This window comes from Carica papaya, chromosome 8, assembly GCF_054855325.1.
Source record: "Carica papaya isolate Zhongbai chromosome 8, ASM5485532v1, whole genome shotgun sequence".
NCBI lineage: Eukaryota > Viridiplantae > Streptophyta > Magnoliopsida > Brassicales > Caricaceae > Carica > Carica papaya.
This window is the reverse complement of record NC_142316.1, coordinates 1315904-1328174: the sequence shown is the minus strand read 5'-3', so window position 1 is coordinate 1328174 and position 12271 is coordinate 1315904. Positions and strand designations below refer to the sequence as shown.

The window sequence follows — 12271 nt, the reverse complement described above, 5'->3', positions numbered from 1 at the left end:
AGATATTGATGTATCAATAAATGCAGTCTCCTTTCATGCAACTCCACCATATGAATGAAAAGATTTTTTGATCGGGTGTTCATTCAACCATATGTATAGCAAACTTGAGTAAATTATAATTGAAAAATACAAGCAAAGAACATTTTGAAATCGGAACGAAGATGATACGAGTATCTCACAAGTTCGAGTGATTGAATGACAAAAACTCATTTAAAATTTAATTTCATAAAATTTTAACAGAGTTATCACTAATTCATTTGAAGTAGAATTAGATATCCAAAACATATATCGGTTAATCTTAAAGAAAAAAAAGTTAAAACTAGTCTCACATAAAAATGTATGAAACACCCGTTACGAACATTAATAATATACAAAAGTTTCACTTAATTTATTTGAGAATTTTTTAGGTATGAAATTAGATGTTCAAAACACGTATTGATCGATCTTAAAAAAAAAAAAATCAAGATCGAAAATGTCTCGGGTGGAAAAGTATGAGACATCCGTAACTTACGAACACGATAATATACATCAATTATCTAAAAGTGTAAAAGTTTTATTAATCAAAACATCATATTTATCATCATTTTCCTTTGAAAATAGTATGAATAAAACAGAAATTTGAGTAAGGAAGATGATACCAAAACAATGAATGAACTTCCTTCTCTTTCAATTTCTTTAAACTCCGACACTCCCTCCCAGAAGAACTCCCCAGTTTCTCCCTTCAAACTCGCCTCTCTCTTCTCTTTCTCTGTTGCCGTCAATCTCTCTCTGCGTCCTGATCATCATCATCTCATCATCACAAGAAACAATTTGGAATCTGTGATAAGATAACCCTATTCGCAAAATAATTTAGAGTTACTAGTCATTATTTTTACCTCTTATGTATATATATATATGACTTATTCAGTTGAAAACAGTCAGACAACTCAAATAATTCATAATCGACATGTGTTCTTACGATGTATTGGTCACTACAATGTCTCAATTGTATATTCATTTACTATATATAAATTATTCAAGTCAATTATTTGTTGTAAATCAAATAATATATTAAACTTTAACAAAAGGTAAAAAGCTTGCATAAAATGCTTTGCTTGAACGTGTAAATTAAAGTACGGTATATTTATGTCATTTTAACTCAAGAAAAGTATGGTTCTCTTTCCATTATTCTGTGGATTATATAAGTAGAACTTTCTCCTCAGAACAAACTCATAGAATATAAGAAAAAGGGGAAAAAGTTCAAGTAAGGATTGTACGATATATATATATATATATATGTTTTTGTATCGCTTGTCCCAATCCAACCTAGTATTTTTTCTTTCTCTATATAGGTTTTGCGAGAAGGGTATTGATAAGCCCCGAAGATCTGCAAGAGTGCCACGAAGAACCCAAGATTTTGTGGATTAAAAGATCCCCAACTGCAGGTTGAAGAAGGAGTCAAAACAGAAGGAAGAAGAAGCGGTCTATCAATCAGGAGGGGAATCTGCTACCAGTAGGATTTCTTAGTTGTTTGTAGTAGTTACTGGATTTTTACTTTTCCTTGATTTTCTGATATTCAATTTAATCATGTCTTCATAGAGTTAGGATGTTCTGTTGTTTCTTCTCGTAGTTAAAGACCTCAAGAATGAATGAGAAGGCAGATTGCATTTTTCAGAAAACCCTTCATCCGTGACTGTTTCTCACTGCAAACAGAAACACCAAACTTTTTTCTCTCACACTCTCCACTCTGATCGAGACCTATCAGGTATATATAAATATGTACAATCAAATGTTTCAACTGAAACAAGTAACCGAGGAAATGGAAGAAGAATATTTTGATCATTCAGATGAAGGGGATTATGAAGCTCCTCTTGTTCATGGTTGTAGTAAAAGTAGTTCTACAAGATATACTCCTGAGCAACAAATTGGCTCCCAAATGATAACTTGTGGAGATCATAGTTTCTCTGATTCAAGTATTACTGATAGTTATAATAAAATACCGACACAAAAATATAGTTACAAGTGCATTTATCAAATAGAAAATTCACCTGGTAATTTTCGTTTCTTACATCTTTCATTATAAATATTATATATACATGTATAATATAAAGATTTTATTCTCCAAGACACATAAGACGCCATTACATATTCAAAATAGATAATTTTTCGTCATTGTTAGAATCACAAGTGAAAAAAGTTGAATCGGGCGTTTTTCAAACATGAAGTTATAAACGGTGTGTTATATTTTGCATATTATCTTTTATGATCATTAAGTTATTATACACACATATATAAACATTGATTTTTATCCTTTAATCATAGATTACACTCTTGTGTAGAAGCTAATCCTAAACATTAATACCATAAATTGTTAGTTATATTTAATATCTTTAATTTTATATCATCTATTATTTCAAATGATTAATAGTTTATCCAAAAGAAGATACGGAAGTAAAAGCCAAAAGAAGATACGGAAGTAAAAGCTGGCAAATCGCTCTCACTTTTCCTATACTTAATAGAAAATTTTTACCTTTGAAGCAGGAATGACACGTAAAGTATAACTTACGAATAAGAAATCAAGTCAATCGTAACTCTCTTCAATTACCATGTAAGTCCAAGTTAACACATTTACTTTTAATCTCATAGCTTTTTTTCTTTAAAAAATAACTTATGAGTTAATTATATTTTAAATTCGTAGTTTTTTTTTATAAAAAAGTTCCTGACATTATTTTTTAATATATTTTCTTTTTCAGTAACTCAAAAATTTAACTATCATTCTTCAGAAATTTAGGGTTATCCAAAATTTATTTTATTATTAAATTTATAAGATAAATCAAAATGTTACATTCGCAAAAATACTTTAATAATTGAGGTGATTTTTACTTCCATAGTTGTGCAAGATGTTTTGCTGGAAACTTAAATTCCAGATTATATATATATATATATATATATATATTCAATGGGCAATGTCCTACTAAAATTTCAATATTCTAAAGGTTATGAACATGCATACATATAAATATGTACCTTCAATTATGTCTATTAGAATTTTATTTGAATTGTATTGTAAACTAAGTTAAATGAATGTAAAATTATTTATTCATAAAGAAAATAAAAATTTACAAGTAACAAAAGATATTGTAAACTAAGTTGAATGAATGCAACTTGCTTTTGTGCAACTCCAGCATGTGACTAATAAGATTTTTGATTGGGTGTTTATTAAACTATTTATATAACAAAATTAAGTAAGTTATAATTGAAAAGTATGAGCAAAGAACATCCTAAAATCGGAACCAAAATATTACGAGAAGGGCGTCTCACAACTTCGGGTGATTGGATAACAAAAAAATCCTTAAAAATTTATATCTTTATGAATTTTACGAGAATTCTCATTTTGATGTGAATAAGATACCAAAATATGTATTGTCAATCTTAAAGAAATCAAGGTTGAAAATGATATCAGGTAGAAAAATATAAGGTACCCGTTAAGAACATGATAATATGCATCAACGATTTACGAGGGTTATCAATTTTTTGAGATAAAATTAGATATCCAAAGTATGTACTAATCAATATTAAAGAAATTAAAATTAAAAATATTTTAGGTGAAAAGGTATGAATGATTCATTATTAACGAACATGATAATATATATTAATAATATACGAGAGTTGTTATTGATTTTTTTTGAAGAATTTTTTAAGGTGGAATTAGATATCTAAAATACGTATAGGTCAATCTTAAAAAAATCGATGTCGAAAATGTCCCAGTTGAAAATGTGTGAGGCACCCGTTAAGAATATAATAATATACATTAATAATTTACGAGAGTTATTAATGATTTTTTTGATGTGAAATTAAATATGTATCGGTCAATCTTAAAAAATATCAAGATTCGAAAATATTTCAGGTAGAAAAGTATGAGACACCGATTACTTACAAACATGATAATATACATCAATAATCTAAAAAAAAAAAGTGTTATTCCATACTTATCATAATTTTCCTTAATAAATAGTATGAATGAAACAGAAACTTGAGCAAGGATTGTTATACCAAAATAATGAATGAACTTTCTGTTCTTTCAAATTTATTTAAACTCCTTTCTCTTTCTCTTTCCTCTCAGTCCTTCCCCTGTTTCTTCCAAGACTGAACCTTAGCTTTAATATTCCCCAGGTTTACTGGTCTTGTCTCCCTCTTTTAAGGTTCGATTTCTCCTGTCTTTTTCTCGACCACCATGAATTGTAAATCCTATACGAGGTTCTCCTTTTCCTTTGCTGTTTATTTGGACAAATGAAGAATATATTAAGAAACACCTATAAAACGGTGCCGTTTTTGGGGGGGAGGAGTTTCTAGTGGGCTGGGTTTGGTTCTTTTGGGTTGAAATGAATGGAGGCTGGGATTTCTTTTTACTGGTTCTTTTGGGATCTCTTTTTCAAAAGATTTGAGTTAGATTTTAAATATATTTGAGTTACACAAAGAATAATAATAATAATAATAATAATAATAATAATAACAAAATTAATCGGAACAAAAGGAGAGTATTACAACGGAAATGTGTTGGACACAAATCTCGTAGTGTAGACTAATTAATTAAGATTATTATCGATATGTATATTTGAATGACTTAGTTAATATGCAAGTGTGTGATCGTGATATTTATTCGTAAGTAAAATTTATTAGTTAATCTTTTCATTCCATATTGATTTGAATCCTGAAAATTAAGTTCGGTTTAATAAGAAGACCAAAATTAAAGGATAGGAGATGAGTTTTTGTCATAAGAATTTCAAGGAGAAAAGCATTGGATACATCTTGTCATATCTTTTAATTTTTTGAGATTAAAATTGCAAGTTCAAACTTTATTGTCGTGAAAATTTCTCATATGCAACTTGTTAATAAGGCGTCGATCTTCTATGAAAACCTTATTTGATGGATTATTGAACATAAAAAGAATTCTGAAATACTTCCAGTTGTTTTCTGGTTTGAGATTCTCCTTTGGGTATATAAGGGACTTTTCTTTGTTCCTTTTAATAGTTAGATTGTTGATTCTTCACAATCAGATCTACTCGTTGGTGTATAAGAGGGTGTTTTTTTCCTTTTAATTATGTTGGTATTCTCCTTAAACTTGAAAGTAAATCAATTTTAGCTTGAACTCCTACAATAACGAGATTGGAGGACGAGCTAACATCATGAAGAAATATATGTATTTAATTGATCATACGAGCTGTGTTGATTATAACAGCTTTTCAAATTTTATTGAGAACAAAGTTATTTATAGTAAAATGCTTAAAGATGAAATCATCATAAGACAATGTTATCTTTAGTAAACTTCCTAATAAAAAGAAAACATTTAGTAATTTGAGAGAATTAAAAAGTGTTAGGACTAATATAGAGGTTTACGAAGAGAAGAACAACACATTCTCTTTAATTTTTATATTTTTTTGTATTGTCTTAGTTTTTAAAATTTGCGTTCAACGTATTGTTTATTTCAGTTCTCTTTATCATAAATAAGCTTATATCTTTCGAACTTTAATTTCAGTGCATGTTTTGATCTTTAGATATTTTTGAGTTTTGAATTATATATCTTTAAAAAGAAGTAGCAAATGCTTTTCTTTGGGTGATATCTAAGTAAAAAGCTTGTACCAAATGCTTTACTTGCATGAGTAAATCAAAGAAAAGTGTGATTCTTTTTAACTCAAGAAAAGTGTGATTCTTTTTCCACAAGTAATGGATTATATGAGTAGAACTTTCTCCACAAAATAAAATCATATATTATAAGAAAATAAGGATTGGGTAATATGTTGTATAATATATCAGTTAATCTAATCAGATTCGTCGGATTAAAAAGAAGAGATCATAATCTTTGGGAAGCAAAATATTTGTATAATATTTAACTCATTGAACAGGTTACAACAAAAAAGACAAGAAAAGAACTTGTTGAGCGAGTCGATAATAATACCTAAAGACCTCATAATACAACTTCATATGACAATGAATTGAGGACTCTATATGCAAAATAATTTAGAGTCAATTATCATCATTTTAATTCTTTTATATATAATTTGTTCCGTTGAGAAATCTCATGCTAATTCCAGTAATTCATAGACATGTATTTTTATGATTTACTGGTTATTACAATGTTTCAATTATATACTCGTTTTTTATATATAAATTATTTAAAATCAATTATATGTTCCAATTTTATATGGTTAATCCTATATTACATTCTTTTCTCCTATGAACAATGATGTACCAAAGAATATAATATAAATTAAATAATATATGAAACTTCAGCAACAAGTAAAAGGCTTATATCAAATGCTTTACTTGCATGTATAAATTAAAGGATGGTATATTTTTTGTTTAAACTCAAGAAAAGTATAGTTAGTGGATTATATAAATATAACTATCTCATTAAAATAAAATCATAGAATATAAGAAAAAGGTCGAATAAGGATAACATAATATATATGTTTTTCAATTGTTTATTCCCGATCTAACCTAGTTATTTTTTCTCTATATAGGTACTCTGTGGAGGATATATATATATATATATTTATTATGGATACTCAACTGTTTGAAGTTAAAGCGGTAGCAAGCGAAAAAGAAGAAGAAGAAGAATATTTTGATCATTCAGATGAAGAGGATTATGTGTACGATGATGATTCTGGTCATAGTCTTTCTGGTAGGGATACTATTGGCTCCCAAACTACGACTCATGGAGATCATAATCTCTCAGATTCAAGAATTACTGATAGTTATAATAATCAAGTCACACAAAAATATAGTTATAAGTACATTCATCAAATGAAAAGCTCAAATGGTAATTCTCTTTCCTTACTTGTTTTATTACAAATATATATGTATATAGATTTTGTTAAATTAATTAAGTGATTTTTTCCAGGACTTTTAGGACACATAAGAGATAAACCACCACGACACTACCTACTCATAATAAACAATTTTTCGTCACTGTTGGATTTACATGTGAAAAAAATTGAATCAGGTGTCTTTACTGCAGGAGGTTATAAATGGTGTGTTATACTTTATATATCAACTTTTATAATTAGTGAGTTACAACACATGCATATATATGCAGATTAAACACTTACATACAAGCTATTTCTAAACATTAATACCATAAACTATTTATTATATTTAATATATATATATACATGTCAATGTGATGATGAAATAGTAAATTGATTAGGAAGTTGATTCTGTACCCAAATGGAAATGAAAAGGCTAGAGTGGAAAACTGCATCTCATTCTACTTGGCTATGGAAGATACAACTTCCTTACCTCCTAGGTTTGAGGTCAATGTTGATCTGAGAGTTTTTGTCTTGGAGCAGTTACAAAAGAAGTTTATTGCAGTCCAAGGTAGCTTTATCAGTTAATGTTTTCTCTTTTTAGTATTATATATATATATATATACAAGTTTTTCAATGAATGTTTTTAATAGTATTTCAAATTACTTGCACGTTAATAAAGATTTTTAATAACTTTTCATTCATATTGTAATTTGTATGCAGATTCTAAACGACCGATAAGAGTTTTTAATGGAAGTCGCCTGGTATTAGGGTTTGCAAAATTTATTTCTCTTGAAAATTTTAAAGATGAAAATAATGGATTTCTTCTTGAAGATTCTTGTACATTTGGTGTGGAGGTTTTTGTTGCAAAATCTACTCGAGAATACGATAATCTTTTTGTTAAAGATAATTTAGTTCAGATATCTCGTTTGAAGTCCAAAGAATACTATACTAATGGCTCCATGGTTCTTACAACTAAAACAGAACAAGAGTAAGTAATTACACAAATAACCGATATACACTTTCACTTCATATATAATCCCTTTAAATTATGAAATTAATTATTTTTTAATGTTAAATAATCTTTGTTTTTTTTTTTATTATAGGAATTTAGTAGCTCTTACTTCACGAGATTCCTCTTTCCAACTAGACCAAAACCAAGGTATATATAATTGATGAATGAAGCTCTTAAACAATAAATCAAAATACACTTTAATTTAAGTAGGAGTACTTTAGAAGCACAAAGTATTTAATTTTGAAAAATAGTGTGCAATGTTTTTTTATTTTGTTAAGATTGAAAGCTGATTTTACGTTTATGCTTTTAGGAATTTTAAGAACTATAAGAGATTTTCCACCAGATCACATATTTGAAATAAAATCATTCTCGTCGCTTCGCAAAGACAAGATTCAGAGACATGAATTTAACACTTTTCAAACTGGGGGTCTGAACTGGTATTCTAGATATACGTGTATGTATGTATATATATTATTATATATTTAGTTGTAAGTGAGCTAATAATTTTTCTTTGGATTGTAGGAGGCTATGTTTTTATCCTGAAGGATGCAAGGAAAGAAATGGAAGTGGTCATATTTCTCTTTACTTGGAAATTTTAAAAGAAGGAACTTTTCCTTCTCAATGGGAGGTGACTGTGAACTTTAAAATGTTTGTTTTTGACCAAATAAGAAACAAGTACCACATTATCCAAGGTATCTTTTCTCACTTAAAATCAATACATATATATATATATATAGATATACACTATGAGTATTTATTAAAATATTTAAATTAATATATATATATATATAGATGCTGATGGGGTTCCGAAGTGTTTTAATGGAATCACGAAAGAATGGGGCTTTGCACATTTAGTCTCCCAAAAAACATTCAATGATCCTCAAAGTGGATTTCTTGTCAATGATCATTGTAAATTTGGTGTAGAGATATTTGTTATTAAGCATATGTGCAACAAAAACGTTATGATAAAAGATCCTGCTAATTGCAACACATACACTTGGCTGATTGACAACTTTAGTACATTAAACTCGAGAAGACACGAGTCTATGACCTTCACCATATGTGGAAGAAAATGGTATGTATGTTATATAATATCTATTTATGTATGTATGAGTATGTATTGTCCTTACAACTAATGAATTTTTTGAAAGTAATAATATGTTGGTTTAATGGATAAAATATTTGTATTTTACTTAAAATCACAAGTTTGAATATCATTTAGAATGTAAAATTTATTATTTTGTGGGTATGTTATAAATCGACAGTAACCGACTTATAATATTTGATTTAATAAGAGTAAATATTTAACTCATTGATATATTGATGGGATTGTATTGACATTGTTCGACATAGTCTCAATGAGAGTATAAATTTTTGAGTGAAAAGAACATTACGAACAATCAGGTTCTCTTAGTTAAGATATCTATAAAAATTTTAAAAACGATTGAATTTTTTAATACAAAAAATATAAACTTTCCAACATTGAATGTTATTAGTTAATTTATACCATCTACTATTTCAGGCAATTAATAGTTTATCCAAAAGGAGATACCGGTGTAGAAGCTGATAAATGGCTCTCACTCTTCCTGTCCTTAGTTGACGCAAAATCCTTACCTTTGAAGCAGGAGCATCACATAAAGTATAACTTACGGATTAGAGATCAAGTCACTAATAACCATTGTGAGAAATCATGTAAGTCTAAACTTTCACATTTACTTTTGATCTCATAGTTTATTTTTTTTTAAAAAAATAATAATTAGTTATAAGTTCATTATTTCCAACGTCATTTTTTTTAAAGAAATTTCTAACATTATTTTTATTTTTTTTTTTCAGTGACTAGTATATTTAAATATCCTTCTTCGACAATTTGGGGCTATAAAAGATTTATTTCATTATTAGATTTGCACGATAAATCAAAAGGTTATATTTGCAAAGATACCTTAATAATTGAGGTGATATTTACTTCCATAGTTGTCCATAATGTTTTGTTGGAAATTTAGGTTCTAGATTATGTGTAGTTATATTCAATGGGCAGTTGTATCACCAAAATATCATATATTCTAAAGGTTGTGAACATGTACATATAAAAATATGTAGCTTCAATTATGTTTATTAGAATTTTATTTGAATTGTGTTGTAAGCTAAGTAGAATGAATGTGAAATTATGTATTCATATAGAAAATAAAAATTTACAAATGACAAAAATATATTATTGTATCGATAGATGCAGCCTTCTTTCGTGCAACTCCACCATGTGAATGATAAGATTTTTGATTTCGTGTTCATTAAACTATATATATATATATATATAGCAAACTTGCATAAATTATAATTGAAAAGTATGAATAAAAAATATGTTAAAATCGGGACCAAAATGGTACGAAAAGGGTGTCTCACAACTTCGGGTAATTAGATAGCAAAGCCTCCTAGAAAACCTAATTATTATCATGAAATTTTAAGAGAGTTTCTACTAATTTATTTGAGGTGGAATTAGATATCTAAAGTAGGTACGATTCAAGGTGGTCAAGGTGAAAAAATGTGAGGCACTTATTACCACCATGATAATATAAAGTTTTATTCATCGTCTCTCTCTCTGTCTCTCTCTCTCTCTCTCTCTGTGCCTAGCTCTGTCTCATCGTCTCTCTGGCTGATACCCTTTCTGCCTCTGTCGCCCTGTCGCCTTCCTTGTGAGCTTCCCTCTTCCTGATGCATGCCTCTCTACCATGGTCCTATATGAGCTTCTCTCTCTCTCTCTGTGCCTAGCTCTGTCTCATCGTCTCTCTGGCTGATACCCTTTCTGCCTCTGTCGCCCTGTCGCCTTCCTTGTGAGCTTCCCTATTCCTGATGCATGCCTCTCTACCATGGTCCTATATGAGCTTCTCTCTCTCTCTCTGTGACTAGCTCTGTCTCATCGTCTCTCTGGCTGATACCCTTTCTGCCTCTGTCGCCCTGTCGCCTTCCTTGTGAGCTTCCCTCTTCCCGATGCATGCCTCTCTACCATGGTCCTATATGAGCTTCTCTCCTTTATTCGCCATTTATTTGGACAATGAAGAACATATCAAACGGCGCCGTTTTTTGGTATTTCTGGTGAGCTGGGTTTGGTTTGTTTGGGGTGAAATTAAAGGAGGCTTCTGATTCTTCTTTTTTTTTAAAAAAAAAAAAAATTGAGTTGGATTTAATAAGAAAAAGATTTTTTTCCCTTTTCGGTGTCCTAAAATTAAAATTTTGAATTTAAATTAACAACAAAAAGATTTTGAAATATATTTGAGTTAAACAAAGGATAATAATAATAATAATAACAAAATTAATCTGAACAAAATGAGAGTATTATAACGGGAATGTGTTAGACACACATCTGGTAGTGTAGACTAATTAATTAAAATTATTACCGATATGTATATTTGAACTAGTTAGTCACTATGCAAGTGTGTAATCGTGATATTTATTCATAAGTAAAATTTATTTACGTAACATATTAGGAGATATAGATTAAAAAATACTTTAAAATAAAGACAAAGAACTCAAACGAATTCTTCGCAAAGTCCTCTTCATAAACGTTTTCTCAAAAGCTTGACCAAATCTTACATTGAGATATTGTCATTATGGAAAAATACACAAATTGGGAAAGAACAAAATTATTTTTCTCAAGTGCGAAACTCGATCTACTTCAAATCAACTTCCTCGCAAAAACATATTTACGACGTCGTAAGAAAGAATTAAATGGTGGAACTATAAACGAAAATCTAGACCATACCAAAAAAGGAAAGATCATATTCTCTCTTATACTTTTTCAAGATTATATTTTCTGAACTTAAAAGGAGATTTTGCTTGTCATGGTTGAGAAACATACTGTAAATAGAGTATTTAAAATGATAATATTCGAAATAAAAATATTTTTAAAGAAGAATTTGAGACAACTTTTAGTTTGTGTTGTTAGCTTTAAAAATGTTATTAGAGTAACTTTTCGGTAAAATTTTTTTTATAAAAATAGATGTTATGTTTCTGGCTGAAATAATTTTCTAGAGTTAATTTGAAATAATTTTCTAAAGTTAATTTAGAAAGTATTGTCACATTAAAAGTATTGAACTGATGAACTTAACCTAAATATATAAATATATAATATTATAAGAGATATACAAATATATATATATAGGGATAATATATTTAAAAGCCCTTTGTACTATTCAAATGAGTTTAAATCAATTACTTCATTATTTTTCACTTCAATTATAAGACGTATTTTTAAATTTTATTCGAAAAAACCCTTATTTTTAACAACATATCTAATACTTGCTAGATGTATGCCCCCGTGGCATGAGATATGTCTACGAAAATATTGAGTTTTAAAAATATTACCGGCATGCCAACTACATAATTGTTTTGTCTTTACTGATGTGCTTTTTTATAACATTTTATTTTCAGTTGTCGTCGTTAAACTGGGTGATAGTACTTAAACGGGAGACTGAAAAAT

At 28.6% G+C, this 12271-nt stretch overlaps 1 protein-coding gene across 3 annotated transcripts; it reads left to right on the top strand.

Annotated features, from left to right (window-relative positions):
* Positions 1-6403: 6403 nt before the first annotated feature.
* Positions 6404-10019, top strand: LOC110806374 (uncharacterized). Of its 3 annotated transcripts, none has more exons than XM_088209680.1 (10): positions 6404-6799; positions 6881-7010; positions 7187-7356; positions 7509-7776; positions 7892-7947; positions 8111-8237; positions 8323-8492; positions 8725-8875; positions 9323-9492; positions 9634-10019. In XM_088209680.1, the coding sequence occupies exons 1-10, from the start codon at positions 6538-6540 to the stop codon at positions 9798-9800; spliced, it is 1671 nt and encodes a 556-aa protein (XP_088065806.1). In that variant the 5' UTR covers positions 6404-6537; the 3' UTR covers positions 9801-10019. The 3 variants fall into 3 exon arrangements, with proteins under 3 accessions (XP_088065806.1, XP_021886895.1, XP_088065807.1); XM_022031203.2 differs by having other exon boundaries at positions 8593-8875; XM_088209681.1 differs by lacking the exon at positions 6881-7010 and having other exon boundaries at positions 6666-6799; positions 8593-8875.
* The last annotated feature ends 2252 nt before the right edge of the window (positions 10020-12271 follow it).

What these genes read in the sequence shown, in the direction of transcription:
- LOC110806374 (XM_022031203.2), top strand. Translation starts at nt 6,538, where the DNA reads ATGGATACTCAACTGTTTGAAGTTAAAGCGGTAGCAAGCGAAAAAGAA. An exon ending in ACAACTAAAACAGAACAAGA is followed by an intron (nt 7,777 to 7,891) that starts GTAAGTAATTAC and finishes TTTTTATTATAG; the next exon opens with GAATTTAGTAGCTCTTACTT. An exon ending in TAACCATTGTGAGAAATCAT is followed by an intron (nt 9,493 to 9,633) that starts GTAAGTCTAAAC and finishes TTTTTTTTTCAG; the next exon opens with TGACTAGTATATTTAAATAT.